This window comes from Lepidochelys kempii, chromosome 12 (genome assembly GCF_965140285.1).
Source record: "Lepidochelys kempii isolate rLepKem1 chromosome 12, rLepKem1.hap1, whole genome shotgun sequence".
NCBI lineage: Eukaryota > Metazoa > Chordata > Testudines > Cheloniidae > Lepidochelys > Lepidochelys kempii.
The window spans coordinates 43,683,333-43,708,772 of record NC_136391.1 but is presented as its reverse complement, the minus strand read 5'-3'; the positions used below and the strand labels follow the sequence as shown (position 1 = coordinate 43,708,772).

General features: G+C 46.5%; 1 protein-coding gene and 1 non-coding gene across 6 annotated transcripts in view; both read right to left on the bottom strand.

The window, feature by feature from the left end:
- Positions 1 to 635: 635 nt before the first annotated feature.
- Positions 636 to 25,440, bottom strand: part of AP1G1 (adaptor related protein complex 1 subunit gamma 1) — a 107,194-nt gene continuing 82,389 nt past the window's right edge. For 3 of the 5 annotated variants that reach the window (XM_078848153.1, XM_073308377.2, XM_073308381.2), the window contains exons 12-23: positions 21,638 to 21,778; positions 21,002 to 21,056; positions 17,596 to 17,718; positions 17,161 to 17,250; positions 16,450 to 16,577; positions 14,572 to 14,676; positions 12,616 to 12,757; positions 11,965 to 12,091; positions 11,370 to 11,465; positions 10,959 to 11,119; positions 9,902 to 10,000; positions 636 to 1,870 (exon numbers count right to left, since the gene is read on the bottom strand). In XM_078848153.1, coding sequence (XP_078704279.1) covers positions 1,769 to 1,870; positions 9,902 to 10,000; positions 10,959 to 11,119; positions 11,370 to 11,465; positions 11,965 to 12,091; positions 12,616 to 12,757; positions 14,572 to 14,676; positions 16,450 to 16,577; positions 17,161 to 17,250; positions 17,596 to 17,718; positions 21,002 to 21,056; positions 21,638 to 21,778 — 1,369 coding nt within the window. In that variant the 3' untranslated portion in view covers positions 636 to 1,768. Of the gene's footprint in view, positions 1,871 to 7,665; positions 7,765 to 9,901; positions 10,001 to 10,958; positions 11,120 to 11,369; positions 11,466 to 11,964; positions 12,092 to 12,615; positions 12,758 to 14,571; positions 14,677 to 16,449; positions 16,578 to 17,160; positions 17,251 to 17,595; positions 17,719 to 21,001; positions 21,057 to 21,637; positions 21,779 to 25,440 lie in introns of all 5 variants that reach the window. The other 2 variants (XM_073308380.2, XM_073308379.2) reach the window with 2 other exon arrangements.
- LOC140896575 (small nucleolar RNA SNORD71) lies at positions 24,518 to 24,604 on the bottom strand. Its single transcript, XR_012154585.1, has one exon. It is a non-coding gene; the product is annotated as a small nucleolar RNA SNORD71 (small nucleolar RNA).

The following is a 25,440-nucleotide window of genomic DNA, read 5'->3' as shown; positions in this document are numbered from 1 at the left end:
TCCTGCATCTAAATCAGTTATACGGACAGATGGAAATGTTTCCAGTGAAGACCAGCACCTGGTGTCAGTCCTTTGTGACCACCTGAAGGGTTCAGGTCTCAGGACCACTTATGGGTCATCATCTAGAAGGCTCTAAGGGAGAAGTAAAGCAGATTTGACACCAGTTTCCTCTGAGAAAGCATCAGGGTTGGAGACAAGAGTCTATTCAAAATGCCAATATGCTCAAGGTGAAAATCCAAGGTGTGCCCCCTCCCTTTCCCCAGTCCTACAGGGTGCTCAACACCATACATAGCTGCCCTGTCTCGCACTATGGACCTTGGCTCCCATTCTTCACCTTTCCACAGAGGTTTATGAAGCCACTACTTGGCTGACACTGCATACTAAAAAATGCACAGTGCAGCAATACATAGTTCTTCTCTAGAAATAACTGACATAGCTCTGAAGAGCACTAGACCTCAGGTCTTTGGACCCATATGCTCAAGAAACTGGCCTCCACGCAAAGAACAACTTGCTTAGTTACTTTCAATTTGAGAATAAATGTGGGTGCCACATCAGATTGACATGAACTTCACTGAAAGGGGAGCAAGGAGCAACAGGGTTTCATTACACCACCATTAAGTACAAAGTGGGAAAGGTCTCTTTAAACTGCATGGTCTTTATTTCAGTGCCAGTGTTACAGATACAATATAAACATCCCAGTCAGAAGAATGAACTTGGATGGAATCCAGGGGTCTATGACAGGCTTAGGAAATGAAACGGGGGAAGGTCTGGAGTAACAGGGAAAAGTGACTTTATAGTGTAGTCTATGCTGAGCCTCCCAGCAGGCAATGCGGCCTTTTATCAAAAAGTGATCTATAGAGTGGAACATTGTCTTTCTACCCACCTACCACAGCCAACAGTCAAGGGACTTGGGAATATCAGAGTTTTGAAATTTTGGGCATAGGGTGGGTTGGAGCTCTAGGTCTCTAATCCATTGTGATGCTTTCTGGGGAGATAGCTTCAGAAGAGCCATTGTGAGTCTGCATGGCTGCAACCAATGAAGGAAAGTGAAGGAAATTGAAGTGTCAGGGCTTCATGTTCAAATATAGCACCAAATCAACTGGATCAGATCTCATCAGCATCACTTTTCCTGCGCTCTGTCCCTGACCTGCTGTCGGTATCATACAGCTAAGGTGTCTGTGTGTATACAGCAATGCACAGAATAGGCCAATAGGAGCCTACAGCCTCTTCACACATTGGAGAAACAGAAATAAAAAGGCAAGACTCCCTAATGGTCTCTGGATAACCTCTCCCACAAACCCCAGATGAAAGTGCCTGAAGATGGTAACCCAGCAAGTAATGACTCAAAACCACCTCACCCACCCCATAGAAAGAAGGCAGCAGAAAGAAGAGACAGCTGCTCACTTGCTGCACGGGGGCAGGAGGGGGGGGAGGAGAGAAAAAAGTGTTTCCTTGCAAGCAATTCCAGTCCTCTCTTCCAAGCGAGCTGTATGTTTCTTAGGGGGAAGGGCAATGTTGCTTCTGGCTGTGAATGCATGGGGGAGTGCAGAGCAGCCTCCACAAGCAGCAAGCCTCATCAGCGGAGGGGAGGAAATTAGTCTTAACAGATATGCTTCAAAAATCAGCAATCACTTCAGGAAGATTCCTCCTCATCAGCAGGTCTCATTGTTCCCCAGGTCCATGGTGCAGTTTGGGGGATTGCCAGGGATCAACCTTCTTCCCCAAGTTCCTCTGATTGGGTGGGGTGAGTAAGAATGGTGCCAGAGCCTCACTGCCAGGACTGAGGGGGGAAGTTGTTGACTTCTGCTAGATCCTGCATTGCTGAGCCCTTGTGATTATAGGTCAACTTGATCCGCATACGTAGTTGTTGCTATAAGAGAGGAAAAAACAAGATCAGGGTCTTCAGTAAACCCCAAACTCACAATCCCTCCCACAACCCCTCTCACCCTGTGCAACCTGATCGGTCACCTCTGGAGGAGGTAGGGACACACCACTAGCACTGTCCCATCCTGTGGGCACACCTGTGTCACGTGGGCTGCTAGGGTACGTCTCACAGGCAATTAATCTGGTAGGATGATACGCAGTTAAAGCCAATGCTGATCTAAAACAGGCTAGAGCTTTCTAATCTTCCAGTCCCTCTCATGGAAACTTGTCGAAGCCTTAGAGCACAGCTCTTTTTTCCAATCTGTGCACCCCCACAGGACTCAGTCTGCTCTGCCCTCATCCTTCTTCTCCACTCTGTACACTTCAAGACAGCCGACCAGCTGCAGCTAATGAAGAGTGCAGAAGGCAGGTCTGGTGGCTGCTGGCCAGCTCTTGGGCTTGCAGGCTCTGTGGGACAGGTCCCCTGTCTAAGTTCTTGCATTTCCTCCGCTTTCCTCTGCTGCTTATTGCACAGTCTGCAGGGCAGGCTCTGTCTCAGGTCCCTGACGGTACTCCATGTAAATTTAAGTATCCAATTTCCATACAACCCTAAACTTTGACTTTAAAACTGGAAAAAGGCATCAGCTGGACAGCCCTGAGGAATGAAGCTGTTTGGAAGCCTGGCCCTGCTGCTGCCTGATAGGTAAACAGACACTGCCCTGCCAGCCCGCCAACCCACTACAGGTGAGGGGGCAGCAGTTCAATCTCCATTGCCCATGCAGTTCCTAGCTTGTCACCAATTAATGCAAGGCCTAGTGATTTGTGAGGTGGGGGCCAGAACTGAAACCAAACACATCTTCTATGGGGCCAGACGTCTGTGAGATGGAAATAATTCTTTATCCCTACCAAGCTGGGCAGGGTTCAGCTTCGTGACCCACAGGTGAAAGGTTTGGAGCCCACCAGCAATGCCCTGAGGTACCCTGTCCAAGGGGACATGCCGTATAGATCTATTATAGACTATTGCCAATGAGTTATATTAAAAGGACATTCAGGTTGCACAGCCAAGCTCTCAAAAGTCAGGAAGTGCCAAAATTAAGGCTGCCTCGGCAACTGTAATTCTACTTACTCCCATGCCTTATGATACCGTCTTTAATTACATGAGCACATACTATTTATTCCACAGGACCCCGGCCTTATTCAAATGCATGACCTCACTTAACAGGGCTGAAGAGGAAACAGCCTCAAGAACCATGAGAAAGGGGACATCCCCCTCCCCCAAAGAAGTAGAGAATACAGTGCTACTAAAGCCCAGCTCTTGGCAGCTACATGGGAAAGGGGAATTGTGTTTCTTTTTCCAGGCCTGTACTGAACCTCTGCAAGCACTGCAGAGAAGTGGCTCCCAATTTGTCTCTCTCCATGCTCTAAACTGTGGCTCCAAAGGGCAACTCTGTTAAGGTTTATATTTGATCATGAACTGAATGTGCCTGTGAGCACATCCTGTGAAGTATCTGAGTCAGACCCACCACCTACCCTACAGCCCTTGGAGCAGCTGAGAGCTGGCCCTTCCCTGCTGAAGATGCTCAGCAGCTCCCTTGCAGGCTGCCCACTGTATTGGAAGGAAGAGACACGTCTGCTAGGCAGTGGGAGCCCCTGGGAGAATAGAACAGGAGCTTAACTGGCTGTCCCTGAGCTTTGGGGAGAGCCCCAAGACAGGACACCTCTTCCCACCCCCAGCGTAGCCAAGAACCAGTTACCACTCCCTGATTCTGTGTCCAGCCCTGGGATACATTAAAGCAGAGCAGAAGTTGTTTTAAGTTACACCAGCTGCCTATGGCTGAAGGCACCATATGCCATCTAATAAACAGCCAGAGCCCAGCATGCTCCAATCAATTCCTCTGTCCCCAAAGCACCTCATGGGAGACCCACAAGGAGCAGATGGTCTGGCTCTCCACCCTCCGGGGATTCCGCAGCAAGGAACATGTGTGGCCTCCATTGCCTTGTGAGAGCTGAGCAGCGCAAAGGAGCACAACAGGACAAAGAATCCGGCCTAAAATACAGAGTGTGGCCTTTGACCTCTTTGAAATAATATATCCAGCCTCCGTCTAAAGAGGCTGGGCGTCACCAGTATAGGGTACTGTTTGGCCAATACTGGCCAGTAAATTACATGTTCCTGACATTTAATGTTGCTCTGACAACCTTGCCATTTTGCTAAAAAAAAGTGGGACTCTATGGGAATCAAATAGCCTTACTCATTAACTGTGCACCAAAAGAAAGCAAAGAAAAACAGGCAATTTCATCCAAGCCTTCCACCATCTCAGGAAGTCCATTCCACAGGCCCCCAGTGGTCAGCTTTAACCAGCAGCAAAGGTAGCCCATGCCAAACTACAGAGCAGTTACCAGGTTTTGAGTGCTTACAAGGAAACAAACCACTGGAAATGGCTCCTGGACAATGTGCCATCAGTGCTGATACCCTTTCCTCAACACACCCAAACTAATTAGTCTCTGTTCTGGACCGACTCCTGCAAAGCTGTATTTACAGAGGATAACTGAGCATAAGGTGCCAGTAATGGAAATGATGCAGGGTCAGTTTTAGAGAGTTTTGGTCAAAAGCATGGAACAGCCAAACACTATTTTGCCACAAAGGGTTGGTCTTCACTGAACAGTTACAACAGCATAACTATGTCTCTCAGGGGTGTGAAAAATCCACACCCCTATAAGATGTAGCTATGCTGACTTAACCCATGGTGTAGACAGCACTAGATCGACAGAAAAATTCTGTTGCCTCTCGGGGAGGTGGATTACCTACAGCACCAGAATCCCTCCCGCCAGGGTCTACGCTGAAGCACTGCAGCAAGTGAAACTGTGCCACGGTAGCATTTTAAATGTAGACAAAGCCTTGGCATCTAGAAGTGGCCTCCACAAACTGAAATTTTAAGAAAACACATCCCCTCCCACATGCATTTCTGTTCCTAGGTGGTATCTGGAACAGATACATTGTGGCACTCAGCATCTACATAGATACAACTAACAAAACCCCAAACTCAAGAGCTTAGAAGGAAACTTTAAAATCACAGAATTGTAGGACTGGAAGGGACCACAAGAGGTCATTTAGTCCCCTGCACGCAAGGCAGGACTAGGCATTATAGACCATTTTGTTTATCTCAGCTGCTCTTAAAAATCTCCAGTGACAGAGATTCTACAACTGTCCTAGGCAATTTATTTCAGTCCTTAACCATCCTGACAGGAAGTTTTTCCCAATGTCGAACCTAAACCACCCTTGCTGCAATTTAAGCCCATTGCTTCTTGTCTTGTCCTCAGAAGTTAAGGAGAAGAAAAGGAGTACTTGTGGCACCTTAGAGACTAACCAATTTATTTGAGCATAAGCTTTCGTGAGCTACAGCTCACTTCATCGGATGCATACTGTGGAAACTGCAGAAGACATTATATACACACAGAGACCATGAAACAATACCTCCTCCCACCCCACTCTCCTGCTGGTAATAGCTTATCCAAACTGACCACTCTCCTCACAATGTGTATGAAAATCAAGGTGGACCATTTCCAGCACAAATCCAAGTTTAACCAGAACGTCGGGGGGGGGGGGGGGGGGGGGGAGGGAGGAAAAAACAAGGGGAAATAGGCTACCTTGCATAATGACTTAGCCACTCCCAGTCTCTATTTAAGCCTAAATTAATAGTATCCAATTTGCAAATAAATTCCAATTCAGCAGTTTCTCACTGGAGTCTGGATTTGAAGTTTTTTTGTTTTAAGATAGCGACCTTCATGTCTGTAATTGCGTGACCAGAGATATTGAAGTGTTCTCTGACTGGTTTATCCTTGCACAAAGCCCGTTGCCAACTGTGCCCACATATCTATTCAGGGGACACCATCACAGGGCCTAATCACATCAGCCACACTATCAGAGGCTCGTTCACCTGCACATCCACCAATGTGATATATGCCATCATGTGCCAGCAATGCCGCTCTGCCATGTACATTGGCCAGACTGGACAGTCTCTATGTAAAAGAATAAATGGACACAAATCAGATGTCAAGAATTATAACGTTCATAAACCAGTCGGAGAACACTTCAATCTCTCTGGTCACGCAATTACAGACATGAAGGTCGCTATCTTCAAACAAAAAAACTTCAAACCCAGACTCCAGTGAGAAACTGCTGAATTGGAATTCATTTGCAAATTGGATACTATTAATTTAGGCTTAAATAGAGACTGGGAGTGGCTAAGTCATTATGCAAGGTAGCCTATTTACCCTTGTTTTTTCCTACCCCCCCCCCCCCCGACATTCTGGTTAAACTTGGATTTATGCTGGAAATGGCCCACCTTGATTTTCATACACATTGTAGGGAGAGTGGTCACTTTGGATAAGCTATTACCAGCAGGAGAGTGAGTTTGTGTGTGTGGTTTTTGGAAAAAGGGGTGTGTGTGTGTGAGAAAACCTGGATTTGTGCTGGAAATGGCCCACCTTGATTATCATACACATTGTAAGGAGAGTGGTCAGTTTGGATAAGCTATTACCAGCAGGAGAGTGGGGTGGGAGGAGGTATTGTTTCATGGTCTCTGTGTGTATATAATGTCTTCTGTAGTTTCCACAGTATGCATCTGATGAAGTGAGCTATAGCTCACGAAAGCTTATGCTCAAACAAATTGGTTAGTCTCTAAGGTGCCCCAAGTCCTCCTTTTCTTTTTGCGAATACAGACTAACACGGCTGTTACTCTGAAAGGAGAATAATGTTTATCACTCCTCCTTGTAACAAATTTTTTATATTCTGGAAAATTGTTATGTATCCCCTCAGTCTTCTCTTCCTTTACTCATTTTTGCTGCTATTCTCTGGACTTGCTCTGATTTGTCCACATCTTTCCTAAATGTGGTGCCCAGAATAGGGGATAATAATCCAACTGAGGCCTAATCAGTATGGACTACAGCAGAAGAATTACTTCTCATGTCTTGCATAGAACACTCCTGCTAACACATCCCAGAAGGATGTTTGCTTTTTTTGCAACAGCGTTACACTGTTGACTCAGTTTTAGCTTGTGATTTGCTATACTCCCAGATCCCTTTCCATAGTACTCCTTCCTAGGCAGTCATTTCCCATTTTGTATGTGTGCAACTGATTGTTCCTTCCTAAGTGAAGTACTTTGCATTTGTCCTTATTGAATTTCATCCTATTTACTTCAGACCATTTCTCCAGTTTGTCCAGATCATTTTGAATTTTAGTGCTATCTTCCAAAGCATTTGCAACCCCTCCCAGCTTAGTATAGTCCACAAACTTTATAAGTGTACTCTGACCCACCTTATAGTAGCTTGTCTAGGTTGTATTTCCCTAGTTAGTTTATGAAAAGGTCATGTGAGACCATATCAAATCCTTACTAAAGTAAAAATATACCACATTTATCACTTCCCCCATCCACAAGGCTTGTTACCCTGTCAAAGAAAGCTACTAGGTTGGTTTGACCCGATTTGTTCTTGACAAATCCACACTGATTGTTACTCATCACCTTATTATCTTCTAGGTGACTGCAAATTGATTGCTTAATTATTTGCTCCATCATCTTTCCAGATACTGAAGTTAAGATAACTGGTCTGTAAGTCCCCGGGTTGTCTTTTTCCCCCTTTTTATAGATGGGCACTATATTTGCCCTTTTCCAGTGCTCTGGAATCTCTCCCATCTTCCATGACTTTTCAAAGATAATCGCTAAGAGCTCAGGTATCTCCTCAGTCAACTCCTTGAGTATTCTAGGATGTATTTCATCAAACCCTGGTGACTTGAAGACATCTTACTTGTCTAAGTAATTTTTAACTTGTTTCTTCCCTATTTTAGCCTCAGATCCTCTCATTTTCATTGGCATTCACTATGTTAGACGTCCAATCACTGCTAAACTTTTGGATGAAAAAACAAAAAAAAAGTCATTTAGTACTTCTGCCATTTCCACATTTTCTGCAATTGCTTCCCCCTCCCACCCCCTTGAGTAACGGGCTTACCCTGTCCTTGGTCTTCCTCTTGCTTCTAATGTATTTGTAGAATGTTTTCTTGTTACCCTTTACGTCTCTAGCTAGTTTAATCTCATTTTGTGCCTTGGCCTTTCTAATTTTGTCCCTACATACTTGTGCCATTTTATACTCATCCTATGTAATTTGACCTAGCTTCCACTTTTTGTAGGACTCTTTTTTGAGCTTCAGATCATTGAAAATCTCTTGATTAAGCCAATGTGGTTTCTTGCCATACTTCCTATTGATAGTTTCCTATTGTGGCCTTAATAATGTGTCTCTAAAAATCTACCAACTCTCTTGACATCACAGGAGACAAAGTCAGAGCAGTTGAGAGGAAGGGATTTTTAGTCAAAATGTTTAAAACTGCTTAATTTCATTCTTTATAAACACAAATTAAACTCCAAGCACTATGAACACTCCAGTGAAAACCTGTATTTGCTCAAGATTAAGGATCAAGTAAGTTTTCAATGTACATCTGAGACGCTAGAAAATGCTCCAGCAGGAAAGACCAGGGTTGGCATTCCTAAGGTTAAAAAGGCACCATCCTTTCAGGTTACCTTCATACATCAGAGAGCCAGTGTACAAACCCAATATCCATTTCCTTTGTAGGCCACTGCAATAAAGATTCTACACTCAGAACTTGTTTAACATTCTGTGTGTGAAGCCTGAAACAGAAGAGAGCCCAGGACCTTTTGCCAAAGGCTGAACTGGCTCTACGGGGACAATAGGAGCGCAGTGCAGTAAGTTCAAAAGATAATTAAGTACAAAGCTGACGGTGAGGATTTACAAGGGATCTCACTAAACTGGGTGACTGCGTGGCAAAATGGCAGGCGAAATTCAGTGTTGATAAATGCAAAGAAATGCACATTGGAAAAACTAATCCCAACTATACATCCAAAATGATGGGGTCTAAATTAGCTGTTACCACTCAAGAAAGATCTTGGAGTAATTGTGGATGACTGAAAATATCCGGTCAATGTGCAGCGGCAATCAAAGAAGCTAACAGAATGTTAGAAACCATTAGGAAAGGGACAGATAAGACAGAAAAATCTCATAATGCCACTATATAAATCTATGGTGCACCCACACCTTGAATACTGAGTGCAGTTTTGGCCATCCCATCTCAAAAAAGATTATTAGAATTGGAAAAGGTGCAGAGAAGGGCAACAAAAATTATTAGGGGTATGGAACAGCTTCCATATGAGGAGAGAATAAAAGACTGGACTGTTCATCTTAAAAAAAAAGACCACTAAAGGGGTATATGACAGAGGTCTATAAAATCATGACTGGTGTGGAGAAAGTGAATAAGGAAGTGTTATTTACTCTTCCTCATAACACAACAACTGGGGGTCATCCCATGAAATTAATCAGCAGTAGGTTTAAAACAAACATAAGGAGGTACTTCTTCACAAAAGGCACAGTCAACTTATGGAACTTGTGGCCAGCTATGTTGTGAAGGCAAAAAGTATAACTGGGTTAAAAAAAAATTAGAGAAGTTCATAGAGGATAGGTCCATCGATGGCTATTAGCCAAGGTGGTCAGGTATGCAGCCACAAGCTCTGGGTATCCCCTAAACCTCCGACTGCCAGATGGCACTGGATGACAGGGGATGTACTACTCAATAATTGTCCTGTTCCGTTCACTCCCTCTGAAACACCTGGCATTGGCCACTCTCAGAAGACAGGATACTGGGCTAGATGGACCTTTGATCTGACCCAGTATGGCTGTTCTTATGATAAGTCATTGGATTCACCCAGGAAAAAGGTCTGTTTTTCCATAGCCCTTTTCTGACTATAACTACACTACACTGCCAAGGTGGGTGAAGTAATATCTTGTCTCTCTAATATCTTGAAAACATGGCTACATCAACACTGCAAACATAACTACACTGTCACACCACCAGTGATCATTCCCCAGGAACAAGCCCGAAATCTCTGCTCGAGAGCAAACAGCACTAAACCCCCCAGTCTCACAAACAGCCATGAGAACCAGGCTCAGGGAATCCTTCCACCAGTGGACTGCTCACCTTCTGTGGGTTCAGAACTTTGATGACCTGTGTGATGTTCCCCGTGTTAAATGCTGGGATGATGCTGCTGCTGGGAGACAGGAGCTGCAGCTGGAATGTCTGAAGAAAAGGGAAAAGACTTTCAGAAAGCTGATTACACCAAGCATTTAGCAAATACAGCTACACTGCCACCCCAGATGGGGAAGGAAAGACCATCTCCTGCTGTTTACAGCAATGGTGAAAGCACTACTGAGAGACTGCTTTAAGGGAGTTCCTTGGTCTTTTCTCCTTTTAGAGAGGTCAGAAGCACGCAGCATGCCTGCAGCACTCAAGAGGCCGGAGGGTTTTCATCTCCTGCTTTCTCACAGGCTGAAATCAGATTGACATAACTGCTGGCAGATGGGGAGGAGGCAGAGCCTCACTGCCCCAAGGGCAGAACTGCTTTTGCTGTGCTCCTGAGCCAACAGCAAACAGCCTGATAACCATAGGAATGATTCTGCCACAAGGCTGAGTTGCACTGGTTCTCAAGGACAAAGGCACTGGCTCCATTCTACCACAATCCGAGACTAGCTCTTCACACACAGCCAGGAAACCTACTCTCACTTGGAGAGCTGCTAAGTAAACATGCATGCACAAGTCTTCCCACTCAACCAAACCAAACTGGATTGCATCTGGGACACAGTAAGGCACCTTTCCTCCTACCAAGTTTCATCTTACTCCCACCCGCTTCAGAGTGAGAGCTGTTCAAAGGGCTCTTCTGGCTGTTGAGAAGGATAAGTGTGTCTTGTTCTCAAAGAGAAGCTGAACTGTTTAATCAGACTTCCCAGAAGGATCCCCCTAGCCCCAGACAGAGCCAGGCCTGGGAAAGCTCAGCCCTAAAGGTACCTGCTCAACTCTAAATACCATCTTAAAACAGGACTATTTGGGCAGCTTGAGATCTAAGAAAACAACTTAACAGCTTTAACTCCTCCTTATGCTTCTTGGAGCTTTGCTTCCTCTGTGCAGAAGGGACAAAACAATAGCAAGAATTTGGAAAAAGACAGGGGGCTAGCCACCCAGCCAGTCATGGCAGCTCTACCTTTGGTACCGCAGCCTGGAAAACAAAGTCTGTCATGTCCAGCTCTGTGCTGTTGGAGGCTTGTATCGTGATCACGGTGACGCTGGGGTTGGTGTTCGATCTCTCAAAGGTGAACTCTATCTTCAGCCCATTCTTGCTGTATGCAGTGATGGAGGGGATGCCTGCAGCCAAGGGACAAGAGCAGCAGCCCCCAGTAAGGACCTGGAGAGCATTCTCAATATCAGCAGGCCCACCTGCCGCCCCTAAACCCTATGTCCAGAACGTAGAGAACTACTCTCCTTTTCCCCCTTATTCCAGCTCCTCCTTCACCCCTTCACACATTGCTCCCACGCACTCCCAAATCCTCCTCCTTGTTACCAGACCCCCGATGGTTACAACAGCTACATGTGCTCAGGGTTCCTATGCTCCTACCAGCAGCAATATCATTGAAGAGAGGTTGTGATGAGAGCCCATCCAACAGGAACGGAGGCTGCGATATCTGCGGGGCAGGGACCGAGGCTGGAGAAGCTAGAGAAAGCAGGTTAGAAGAAGGTAGAGTTTAGCTAGCAGGAAATATAGAGTGGCTTTTCCCAGCTCAAGGATTAGCTAGAAGGAGCATGCTATTTTTACAAACAAAAAACCCAATAGGGCCATCTCCTTTCCCCAAGAATGACCTTAATCTCAGCCATCACCAGCAAGTCTCCAGGCAGAGAGAACACCTCTCCCCTCTCTTGATTCTCTCCTGCCAGGCTGAGAACCTGTCCCAGGACAGAGGAACACTCATCTGACTCCAACGCATTTCCCACCCTCTCCATATTAGCCTTGGACCAAGCCCCCTGTGAGAGGGCATGCAATGCCATTGAACCTCATCCCCTGCCAGAGGAATGGGGAATTTCCCTGCCTCCCCTGCAGAAGATCCTATCCCTGGAAAAAGAACAGGGAAGAATGCCCCTCTTATCCTGGCCCAGCTCCTCCCATCAAGCTGAGGGACCTGGAATACATCTCAATAGCTGCAGCCTGGTCTCACCTGTTAGGTTGAGATCTCCCAAGAGGTCAAGGAGCTCCCCACCGGCAGAGGCTGGCTTGCTTGTAGGGGCAGTTGGAATGACTGGGGTTATATCATTTCCTCCCAGTAAGTCCAATAAGTCATTTGCCTAATAAAAAAGCAATAAAACGTCTGTTATCTTCTCAGCTCCCTGCTACCTTTGTATTTACCTGTGACAAATGCCACTTGCTCTCGGATGAAAAGGTCCCTCTCTCAGTGATCTGCCTGTGAAGCTCTTACACTAGTCTCGGACTAATGCTGACAATTTGCGCTCAGCAACTTAAGCTGTCTAGTTTCCAGGGGTCTCAGAAAGACAGCGGGAGGTGCTGTGCCAAGGAGGGGAGGAGTTTCTGAGAGGCAGGTCACAACTTGTAGGTGGGATTTAACTCCATCCACCCCACCTGCTCCAGCCTGCACTCCTGCTGTAGCACCTTTCCCTGATGCCAGTCCTTGACTCCCTTCTTTTGCCTGGGAATCAGCAGGGGAGAGAGAGGTTGCATCAGGCAGGCAGACACAGGTCAGAGAAGCAGAGATGCCCTTGGCTTACTAGGGAGAGGGGAATAGTCTTCCAGCACCTGGGTCTGAGAGGACAGTGGGAGAGTTACACCAGTTGAAGAGAGCACCTTCCATTACCTGGCTGGTGGGCTGCAGCCCAGAGGGGGGAGGTTTGGTTTCCAGCACTGCTGGCTCTGTCTCTCCATTGGTCTGTACAATCTCAGTGGGGCCATTTGTGGTCACCTTTTCCATAACTGGCATTCTCTCAAGTAGGGCTGACCTGAAAGAAGCTGACATGGTTACACTCTGGGCCATCTACCCTGATCCCAATCCAAAGTACTTGAGATGGTAAGGATGATGTGAAGAGGGTGCCCGGCCTTTTGCTTTAGCTCTATGAGAAGAACTGAACTCTGGGATCACACAACTGAGCTTGAGCTGATTAAAGACTGGGGCCACTCCGTCACCAGCATAAACCTGGTTATTGACAGGTATTGTCTTTATAGGCAATACAGAGCCCTGCCCTGCACCTACATGGGACAGGTCCCATTGCAGAGCTAGGATAGGGAAGCCCAAGACTCAGGGGGAGAAGACCTAAGCACACTGCGGCATGGAGTGGGTGCTCACAGAAGACATCCCTGCTCTACTGCAGATGCAGCTGAGTTAGAGCAACTGACTGCGTTTTCCTGACAGGCATGTTTATCCAGCACAAGGCATGGTGATGGAATGGGGAAGGCAAGCACCCACGCAGCAAACTTACCCGGGTTCCAGTCTTTCAGGAGAGCTACTAGGTAACAGTCTAAGCACAGAGAGATTGTGTGTGTAGAAGGGGTGGATGGGACGAAAGATGGGATGCAGGACATGCTACCAAAGTCAAAGAGATGGAAGATGAGAGCCACCCCTTGATATGAACTACTTGGGGGACACCCCACAGACACTGCGCAGGATGCTGAACAGACTATTAAATTGCCTATGTGCCTCTGAGGGGTAGAAAATGAAAAATGTCACATTGCCAAGGAACCTGAGCCCCGTGACTGTGCACTCTCAGCCATTATTAAAATCTTCAGGAGTGAAAACCATCAACCCCGGAATCACTCCGGTGTAACGAAGGCCAATACACTCACCACCCCAGCACTTCAAACCCTTTCTCACAAGGCTACACAATCAAAGTTCATGGTTCTTTTTGCTCTAAGGCAACGCTTCCTAAACTGTCTTCTGCAGTGCCCCTGCGTGCATTTGCAAGGAGCTGGGTGATCATCTGATGCTGGCTCCATCATGTTTCCAGCAACTAAATTCTATTAGAAGAAGCTTTCCTCCTGTGACCTTATCATGAAAGCCGTTACTGTAATTGCCACAGAGATGTTATGGCATCACCAATGGGAAGGGAGCTGGGTTCCATGAAATTGTGAATGGAGGAGGCACGGACAAGACAAGCTATTAAAATGTAGTCCTCAGAAGCCCAGCTCTAGGATGCTGAGGAACTGGTTCTGGAGGCCCTGGCCAGCATATGGAACTGGCTGTCTCCCAGTGTTGTCACTGGACTCCCATTATCTTTCCTTTGTACCCAAGTCTGGGGAGGAGGAGGACAGACCTTGTCTGGGTATTTCTTGTGGGGTGGGGACTGCCTGTGAAGTGGGCTGTAGCTCACAAAAGCTTATGCTCAAATAAATTTGTTAGTCTCTAAGGTGCCACAAGTCCTCCTTTTCTTTTTGTGGATACAGATTAACACGGCTGCTACTCTGAAACCAGTCTAAAAAGAGACTCACATGGGAAGACTACATCAGACCGTACAGGGACGCTAATCTAGCAGACAAAGGCATAACAAGCAGACAGCTGGAAGTTGATGTCAGCAAAGTTCAATCTGGAAATAAGATGCACATTTTAACAGTGAGGGTCATTAATCACTGAAAGCTTCCCAAGGTAGATAGTGGGTTCGCCAGCACTTGATGTCCTTAAACCAAGGCTGGCGTCTTTCTAGACGATATGCTTCTAGCTCAAGCACAGGCTGTGGTCTTGATGCAGAATCCCTGGGCGACGTTCTCTGGCCCAAGTTATGCAGGAGGTCACCTTCTCACCTTAAATCTTTCTTGTACTCACCTCATGTGATCATACTTCTTGAAAAGTGCATTGTACTCCACTGCCCTCTGCTGGAGCTCCACATCAATGCTGCTGCCATAGATGGACACAACCTTCTTAATGCGGCTGAGGGGCAAGAAACCAATAATGAAACCAATAAACACTGAGCAAGGGCAATGTTCCCCAGACATGAGCTCAGAATTCTCCAGCAAGTGTCCATGTAACTGGCCTGTAACCCAATAGGGACAGTGTTGTTTCTAATTTACTACCTTGGCAACTATGCAGGCCCATTATTAGGGCCCTACCAAGTTCACAGCCATGAAAAATTCTCAGACCATGAAATCTGATGTCCCCCCTTCCCCCACCCGTGAAATTTGGTCTTTTGTGAGCTTTCCCCATCGGCGGTGGGTATAATAGGCCTGGGGAGGCTCTGGCTCCCTTGCCACTGCCACAGCCAGCAAACCCCCAGTTGCAGGGCTTTGGGGGGAAGTTTCTGATTTATTGTCCCATGCAGGTTCTGGGGCAGCTGAGGAGGTGATATGTGCTATTCAGCTTCCCTGGAGTCCAGGGAGATTACTGATGAACCCAGGAAGCTGAGTAGCAAATACTGCCTCCTCAGCTGCCCTGGAACCTGCGTGGGGCATATCAAAAGCTTCTTCCGGGCCAGAGATGCTTTTCCTCAGGCGGTTTGGGGAGGGGAGGCACAGCACAGCTGCAGTTGGCCCAGGACTCCTCTGGGCAGGGGGACCCTCAGGACTTCAGCCAGCCCAGGGATCCTCCAACCAAGGGGGGAGTAAGGGATTTTGGGGCTTCAGATGCTGGGGAGAGGAGGTACGTTCACCAAGGCGAAAAGGGCGGAGCCGGGGGTAACCTCCCCAAAGGGGGGGCTCCACCCACTGCTCATGCTTTTACCTTACAATATACAGATTTCACGGGGGAGACCAGTGTTTCTCACATTGCGGGGTCTGACCCAAAAGGGAGTTGCGGAGGGTCACAAGGTTATTTTAGGGAGGTTGCGGTATTGCACCCTTACTTGTGCCCTGCTGCCTTCAGAGCTGGTAGCTGGAGAGTGGCAGCTGCTGACTGAGGGCCCAGCTCTGCAGGCAGCAGCGCAGAAGTAAGGGTGGCAACACCATCCCAGGCCATCCTTATTTCTGCGCTGGCGGTGGCCGGCCAGCCAGCAGCCGCCGCTCTCCCGCTGCCCAGCTCTGAAAGCTACACTGCCACCAGCAGCAGCACAGAAGTAAGGGTAGCAGAACCGCAACTCCCCCCCAATAACCTTGCAACCCCCTCACACCTCTTTTATGGGTCAGGACCCCTACAATTACAATTCCGTGAAATTTCAGATTTAAATAGCTGAAATCATGAAATTCACAATTTTCAAAATCCTATGGCTGTGAATTTGGTAGGGCCCGTGATGCTATGCTGTCTGACACTTTGCTGGAACACTACAGGGCGTATCAGATCCCCAGTGCCAGCAGCGTGCCCAACAGTGCTAGACAAGCCACCTGCAAGCAACATGGCTGCTCATTCCCTTTGAATTATGGACAGAGGGAATTCAAAAGGGAAACTATATACATAAATGAGGATTCACTTCCGCAACAGAGTATTTTCGAGTGAAGTCACACCGTCTCCACACAGAGCACAGACCATAACGAACAGGGAGAGTACGACACATACAAAGCCACACAACACTCTTCATACATGTATGCAAGGCAGGATCACAGAGTCTACGCAACAGGAAAACCCCTTATGGTCCATGAAGGCAGAAGCTACATCACAGAAACCCTCCCTCTTGCCCCACTGCAGCTTGTGCCCTCCTGCCTGCCACATGCATGTCCTGCTGGCCTTCACCAGCACGCCCTCCCCATGCAGTGCGAGCACCCAAGGGAGACTCACTTGACAGTGCAGGTGAACCTCGTGGAAAGCTTCATGATGGCGGTGAGAGCGTAACCTCGTGTAACGGATGCAGACATGTTTGATATCAGGACACTTTCTAAAATATCGAGTACTTCCTCTTCCGTTACCTGAGCAAAGCAAGCACAGCAGGTTAGTGTCCGAGAAAAGAGATGGGTTCTGCTGCACAACCTCCTGGGCACACTCCCAAACCATTGTTTCCCTCTGCTCCTACATCACCGAGGAGGATATGGGCTGGCGGGTATATTTATGGGCGGTCCAACCCCTTTGTTTGTGTTCCATTTCTGGGACAGGCATGCAGAGCACTGGATTGGCACTGAGAAATCCATTTAAAAATTAAAATCCATAAATTTGATATATTTATAAATCGCATTTTCCCCATACACCAAGGAGAAGTAGCATTAGCAGTGCAATGCGCAGACCCTGCTTGGACAGAGCACCCAGCCAGATTAGCTCCCAACCCCTCCAACTCGACATCAATGCCAGGAGCTTCCCAGAGTTGACAATACACGTGCCACAGCCCATCTCCATCCTACCACAGGGCAATGACTCTCCGGCCCAGCAGCATCATGTCCACCAGTGCTAACTCAAGCAAGAGCATCCCCCCACTCCCACATGCTCAGCACCACACTACTCCGACACCCCTCCAGAACACTCACAACTGCTCTGCTTTCCCCTTTCCCAGAGCTCTACCTGAACTGGCTCCTCCTCTTCACACTGACCAGATATCAAGAGGTCTCCATATTCTCCCATACACCAAGAGGCCACCTGCACTAGGGGCTGCTGTCAGAAGAGAAAGTTAGACATGTTGGGGACAAACAGCTCTCTGCATAACAGACAAGGCTCAGGAGCATCCAATCCAGCTCATTATGGCACACAGCAGGCTTGGCCAGTGCACCAAGAGGCTTCCTGGGGGGGTGTCTGGTATGGTCCAAAAGGGCAGTACATATCACCAAGAGAACAGGTATAATTAGGACCACTCCTGTCCTCACTGGCCAGAGGACTGGCCTATGGGGGATTTTCAATGGACATTACTGAGCCTTGGGCTTCCTTTGGAAGCAAGTCACTCATGCTGGCTCACTAACAGGGACACTAGGGGTCGCTGCGAAACCTGAGCTGGACATCTACCTGGGAGTAGTCACCAAGGATGGCTTTGTAGAGTCTCTGTACAGTATAGGCATGCATCTCCATGCTATTTGTTATCAGCTGGATCAAGTTGGGGACAGCATCATCTCGAACATAACTTCCTGCCTGAAAGAGAAGTCATATTTCCAAGAAACATAAGGAGGCTTATTTGGTTTCACTGTCACACCCTCTTCCAGCATACTCCATCCACCAGTGAAACGCAAGCCAGCTCAGGGCAGACTCAAAGGGTACTTTAAGGAATCTGCTAGGAGTTAAAAACTGCTTTGCAACATCCTAAAGAGATGCTCTATGGGTTTGTCTACACTGCACACTCCTTACAGCAGCATGTGGAGTACATATGCTGCACAACCCACTGGCAATGGTATAAAGAAGAGTGTAGATGGCAAGGCGCTGCTTAGGCAAGTACAGTAAAGACAAACCAGAACCTTAGGGTTCATACCCTACACATCTCACTACACGCCCAAGCAGCGCCTCTCCTGCCAACGTGGCTAAAAATAGCAACGTAGTGTCCCACTACCTCCCTGCTGCTGAAGTGCTTCCCCAGCACAGGGAGTTACAGCAGCCCTTCCCACAGCCTCCCCCATCAGAGCCTTTCCTCAGTGCATCCCCTCGCCACAGCATTTAACTGCCACCTGTACCTACACACCGCAGCGTGGACGCAGCCTGCTTTTCACTGCAGTGCATAGTTACACATACCCCACATGCCTCAGTAAACATGCTGTGTAGACATATCCTATGGCTGATGGTGAACACACACCGTCAGGTAATAGTAGGAGACCGTCATTATTTAGCTTCTCCCCAATCCCTCTATATAACAAACTACATCCTGATGATCCAGAAAAATACAAGTTGCAGAGGCCCTCTGGTTTCTCTGTCAAAATGAAGGCTATCACAACACAAACTAAAAAGTAATCAAATTAAAAGCTTCCCCACAGGAACCAGGAAGAAAATAAGTCGTTGCCATCTGCATCACTCAGTACATGAATAGCTAGGCAGATGTAAGCGAAGGCTGCTGCTTACTACCAAAAATGTGCCAAATACACCACAGGTTTGTCCTGCCCCCATCCTACTATGTCTACTTCATCCCCCGTCGTGTCTTGGCAAATCCAGACAGAGCTCTTTGGAGGTAGTGACTGATTTTCTGTTATGCATTTGCATGGATTAGGACTCCATTTCTTCAGGGAGAAACAGAGGATGGAATGAGGAGAGAAGTTGGCCCGACAACTTCTCCTGTTGGCCCTGCTGCACAAGCACCAATGCCAATATTTATTTTGAATCCACACAAAAAGTTCTCTCCAAGATAGAAATTCTTTCACAGCATCACTCAGCACCACGGTCTTCCATTCTCTTAGAGCTTATACAGATGTTCCTTTACTTGAGATCCCAGGACCATGGCTCTTTTGCCTTTTCCGCATTAAGACAGCGGAAAAAGGAACAGATGCCTCCACCAAAGAAGCATCTCTCTGAGCCCTCAGACAGGTCTGAAAGGATGATGGCACCACTGGCTTCTGCTCCTTGCGTGGACCTCAGCACTGAAGATGCAAATATGCAGAGTACCTTGGATTTCGGTTCCAAAGAACAGAGCACAGAAGGCAGCAGTGTCACATTCTCCGGTGCCAAGAAAAGGCTTCATTGAAGACACAAAAATTCCTGGATGCAGAAGGCGGTTCTATTTGTTCTCTTGCTCACAGCCGGAGTCTATTCTGATGAAGGACAGGCCAGGGGACTTGCCTGCTTATCTATCTTTACAGACCCTTTGGCTAGGGGCCAGGAACACTGAACAAAGAGCTAGGGAATAACCTCTCCCCACAATGCAGATGAGGCAGCAAACATGTCATTTGACTTTGGCATCTTGGAGGAAGGAGGTATACTACTTGAATTGCATCTCTTGTACAGTGGACCATGACATCAAGAACAAAGCCAAAAGGCTGGCCAAGTCAAAACCGTGCAAGATCACAGAAACAAAGGGAAAATTACATGCAGCCTAATGACACCAACTAAGCTAACCCTTGGCATTAACAGTGAGCAGAATAAAGTCTGGCCAAAAAGAAAACTAAGAGCTGCAGGCACAGAGTGATGGACCCCAACACACACAGCTAAAAGAGACCAGAAGGGACTGAGGCCGTTGGGTACATCTGGATGGCAGCTGAGAGGGTGCTTCCCAGTGCGACTAGACAGATGCACTAGCTCTGCTCAAGCTAGCTAGATAGCGTACTAGAAACAGTCAGTGTGGACGCTGCAATGTGGGCGGTAGCTTGGGCTAGCCACCCGAGTACAACCCAGAGTCTGTACTGGGGTGACGAGCCCATGTCACCGCCTGTGCCACGACGTTATCGTGCGAGCTTGAGCAGAGCAAGCATGTGTCTGTCTTCCTGGTCTGGGAGGCCTGCCACTAGCTGCAGTGCAGACATGCCTCAGCAGGCCTCAGTCAGGGCACTGTGTGAGGGAGCTTGTGCAATCCCCAGGGCAACTGTTTGCTAGAAGCTCCCCTCTTACTACCAAGGCAGTTCTCAGTGGAAGTTAGCCTTCGAATGGAAATCAAGTCTCAGTCTCAACAAAGGAAGCTACTCGTTTCCACACGAAGACACTCAGGACAGGAATCAAACTGGAGACCACAGCCCCAGTTTCTCAGGCGTTTTGTGAGAAGACTGTTGTCTCAAACATTAAATTATAGCACCCATTTGTCAGCTTCTCACACAAACTCCTCCATGCTTTCTTCCATGCTGCCCTTTACACATGGCATGCCCTCCCTGATCTCATCTGCAAGGCCTTCCTCTAGTCCCACCTCAGCAGTGATTGTTATCAAGTGGTCAGTCAATAAATGATAATTAGGTCCAAAGGTAGCTGGGTTAGCTGGCACTGTGTGTATAATTAATTACATAAAAATGGCAGGAGTATCCATCTCAAAAAGATGTATTTGATTTTACCCCTTTCCTCTCACCCTTCATATGTCACTTGGCTTCTTGGGTTATGGTAAAGAGCCTGTATTTCCATATTTACTTGTACTGCACGCAGCACAAAGTGGCCCTAACCCTTCCCGAAGCCCCTAGGTGCTACTGCCATTGAAGTATTAAATATTAGGACATCATTTCATAGTGGCTTCTTGCACATTCTCTTCTGAAATGATTTGGGGGGGCGGGGGGGGTGGGGGATGGACGACACACGAACGGGGGATGACGAAAAAATAATCCTTTCCCATTCTCCTTTCAGGAAACACCCTAATTGTCCCAGGCTCCTACACACACAGGGCTCTGTATTAGCATCCAAGGGCCTGCAGTCAATACAACTATAGTGCAGAGTGGCTGATGGTTCTAAACTGATGCAGGACTAGCCACTGCATGAAGTTACAGAAAGCTGTTAATAGGTTCTCAGGATATGCACCACTTACCGTTGTTAGGACTCGCATAATTGTGTCTATGTGCCAGCGCTTGGAAGGGGCATATCTGAGAAGATAATGAAGAAAAAGTCAGAGGAGTGATTAGTTCTGGCATTTACCACCAGTAAAAAATCAGGTAGGATTGTGAAAGCTTCCTCTTCCCTCACCTCCTGATCCATCGCTCACTAGGAGGCCATCTCACATTTGCTGGGAAATAGTATATGGATTCACTTTTTCAATATGTCACCATTAAACTACTAGCTTTACTACAGAATAAAGTGATACTCTGCAGTACAGGACAGTAGAGCTAGTCTTCCAATTATAAAGTCACAGTAGTAATAAGATCATCTTGTTTCACAATTTAATGGAAATGAGACTGAACACGGCATCCATTCCACATAGCAGAAGGAGTAAGCACACTGGATTTGTTTAACAATGTAATCAGTAATTAAGTGCTTATCATTTTATGGGAGGCACTGTTTGTAGGCATGCCACCACCGCTGATTTGCAGAGTGGAGGGGAAGAAATGACCAACAATGTTCCCCAGCCTCATTAGCTCTGGCGTGTCAGAGAGAGAGACACAAATGCCCAGCCACAAAGTTCCCAGGACCAACAGGGGATTAATGTGAACTTTAATTGAGCCCTTACTTCTCTGCTGCAAGAAATATTCCAGAGGCACAATCTGCCTTGAACTCTGGCTCACAGGAATCCAGGAAATACAGCAGTTCCTTCATCATTCCACGGATGTTGTTCCCATTAACTAATGCAAAGCTCAGCTCCATTGCACGCCTGGAACAAGAGAGAGCGATATAATAAGCTATCTCCATCAAATGACAAATACAGGGACATGTTTCCCACCTGCCCAAATCTCTCCATTTCCTGCATTCTCACATTTCAGTAAGGAAAGGAGCAGCAATCTTGATTAACGCTACTTTTCCATTCACCAGCAGATATTAAGCACCAGAGAACAAAACACAACTGAAAAGAGGGGGAAAAGAGAGGCTTCTATAAAAATGCTGGAGAACTTCCAACTATCCTAAAAAACAGAACACCTTTCAGCAGCAAGTGTCCATCTGAGAATTTCTGAACCTCCAGCTATTGGTCACTGCCTTGCAGAATTAGACTGACATAACAGTGAAAGCAACCCCAGGCCCTGAGAGACTACAACTGTATAGATGAAGGCCAGAAGGATACGATGATCATTAGTCTAACTCATAGGTTCTCAAACTGGGGGTGGGGACTCCTCAGGGGGTCGTGAGGTTATTACATGGGGGGTCGTGAGCTGTCAGCCTCCACCCCAAACCCTGCTTTCCCTCCAGCATTTATAATGGTGTTCAATATATAAAAAAGTGTTTAATTTATAAGGCGGGGGGGGGTCCTCACTCAGAGGCTTGCAGTGTGAAAGGGATCACCAGTACAAAAGTTTGAGACCCACTAGTCTAACTGCCCACATAGCACAGAACAGAAAACCTCACTCCATCAAATCCAAAGGGTCTGGTTGAGCTAGAAATCCAATCTGAAAGACTTCAAGGGATGGAGAATCCACCACATCCGTGGTAAGCTGTTTCACTGGTTAATCACCCTCACTGTTAAAAACGGGTGCCTTATTTCTAGTCTGAATTTGTTTAGCTTTAGTTTCCAACCATTGGGTCTCATTCTGTCTGTGTCTGCTAGATTAGGGAGCCCTCTACAATCACAAATCTTTTCCCCGTGTAGGTACTTGTACACAGTGATCAAGTCACCTCTTACCTTCTCTTGCATACACTAAATAGATGGAACTCCTTTACTCTCACTGTAAAACAGATTTTCCAGACCGCAAATCATTGTAGTTCTTCTCTGAACCCCTTCCAGTTAGTCAACAACCTTTTTGAACTGTGGACACCAGAACTGGACACGATTTTCCAGTTATGGTTTCATGAATGTTTTACACAATGGTTATACCTTCTATTCAGTGTTCCCCTGTTGACAGGCCCAAGGATTGCATTAGCCCTCAGCCACAGCACTGCACTGAGTGCTCATGTTCAGCTGGTTTCCACAATGACCCTTACGTCCTTTTCAGAGTCACTGCTTTCCAGAATACAGGCCACCATACTGTAAGTGTGACCTAAATTGTTGGTTCCCAGATGTATTACCTTGTATTTGGCTATATTAAAACACACATTGTTCACTTGAGCCCAGCTTATTTTTCCCAAGCAATACATATTATTCTATATAACTGAGCTATCGACCATTTACCATTTCACTAATCTGTCACCTGCAATCAATCAGCAATGATTTTATTTTCTCTTTCAGATCAACAGAGATACTGAATATCACGAGGCCACAGACAGACTTCTTGAAGAGGAAACACCATCACTTACAGTTATCTTGGAGATCACTTGGCCAGTTTTAAAATCCATTTAATAGGTGCTACAATCATTTTGTTTAGTGCTCAGTATTTTAAATCAGACTGTTGTGCAGGACTAAGTTAAATCTCTTACTGAAGTCTCAGTGTATTATGTCAAGTCACCTCTCTCTGTCAATCAAATGCGTATTCAAGAGATATTAAGTTTATTTGCTGAGACCTATTTTCAGTAAAATCATTGAATTGTGCTGCCATCCTTTAGTTTTTCACCGATTATACTCAATATCACCATTTTCCTGAGTTTGTCTGGGACTGAGGCACAGGCAACCAGCCTGTGGTTATTTAAGTTACCTGCTGACCCTTTTCAAGTACGAGCACATTCGCTTTTTTCCAATTACTTGGGATTTCCCCAGTATTCCAAGATTTGTTAAATATCAATATCAATGGATCAGAGAGCTCCCCATCCTATTCTTGATACTCTTGAGTGCAAGTTATCTGGTCCTGAAGATTTGAAACAGTTTAGCGTTAGCCGCTACCATTTAATATCTCCCTAGTTACTGTCATAATATAAAGTATTTCTTTAACACTGTAAATTCTATGTAATCTAGCTTCTTCCCTATATAAAAAAAATTAAACACTTTTGCCTTTTCTACATCACTAACAATTTCACCCTGTCTAATAACGGACCTATACCATTGCTAGATTGCTTTTTTCCTGATATATTTTAAAATTTCCTTTTTATTGTCCTTAACCCTACTAGGCCATTGGTGTTTCATGTTTAAATTTTAATCTTGTGTCATGTTGAAGTTTATCAATATAGCAGCAAGACAGGAAGTGCTTTGGTGCTTCACAACCCCATACATCAGAGCACTGAGCACAGGACACAGCTGCTGTTTCTTTGACCATATTCAGAGATTTATTTCCTTTATGGAGCTCCCAAGCACAAAGCTTGAGCTTATTTAGTGGGCAGATGACAAGCTGAAAGGAAGGGCCAAGCCCACTTTGAACTGCACTGAACAGACATACACAACAATATAGCTAAAGTAGACAAGGATGCACCTAAATAGAGAGCCAATACCAAATGCACAAAAAAAAGCTATCATCCCCCTTGGCTTCCACACACATCTGCTTTTAGTGCTCCTGGGGATTCTGTCACCAAGTCAGCTGATTACCAGAATGACAGACGTGCGTTGTCAGCAGCTTGAGTGTCAGCATTGTGACAGGGCACTCTGCCGATGGATCACTCTAAAGCTTCATCCTCCAACTGCACCAAAGAGAGTAGAAGCTTCTACGGGGCACTAGCATACCACTGATTTCTTACCATGCTCCAGAGCATGACACTTGGACCTCCCACCCTACACCTGCGGGCCATACGAGGCTCGGACACACCACAGCCATCTGTAGCCTCTCATGCAGGCCCTGGCTCTCAACAATAGAAAGAGGTTGATCTGCTGAATCCTTATTCAATCATACCTCAGAATGGGGTTCACTGATTACAAGATTGGCGCGCACAATACCCATTACAAAGACAGATTAAGTTAAATGTTAACAGAAGGGCAGATCCAATTTGCAGAATAGCAACATTCAGAACAATTGAGCTAATGACAGGAGCAAGGACAGAAATAAAAGGTCCAGAGAGACTAAAAACATGAAAACTGATTATTTGTCAAAGTTGAATCTATTACACAGATTTTCAATAGGGAGAGAAACCTGACACGCCGTGATGTCGAAGGAGACTCAGATTGCAGGGATAACAAAACAGATATGTTTGCAATGTGACAGGACAGCAATGAGGGCAATAAAATTTTGGGCTGCACGTGCAGAGATGTGTCATCACCGAGCAAGGATACATTGGCCCCTCTCTTTGGCTTTGGTGCAAAGATACATGGAATATCACACGGAGTTCTGAACACCACATTACAGGAACAATACTGACAAACCGGAGCGAGTTTAGGTAAGAGTAGTATGTGATCAAAGGGCTGAAAGGCCTAATTTAGGAGAAGGATTGAAAAAGCTAAATATGCAACACTTGGCAAAGTGAGGCTAGGGCATGGTGGGAGAGACAGAACCACAAAACAGCTCACAAGTATTGCACAGGCGCAAGATG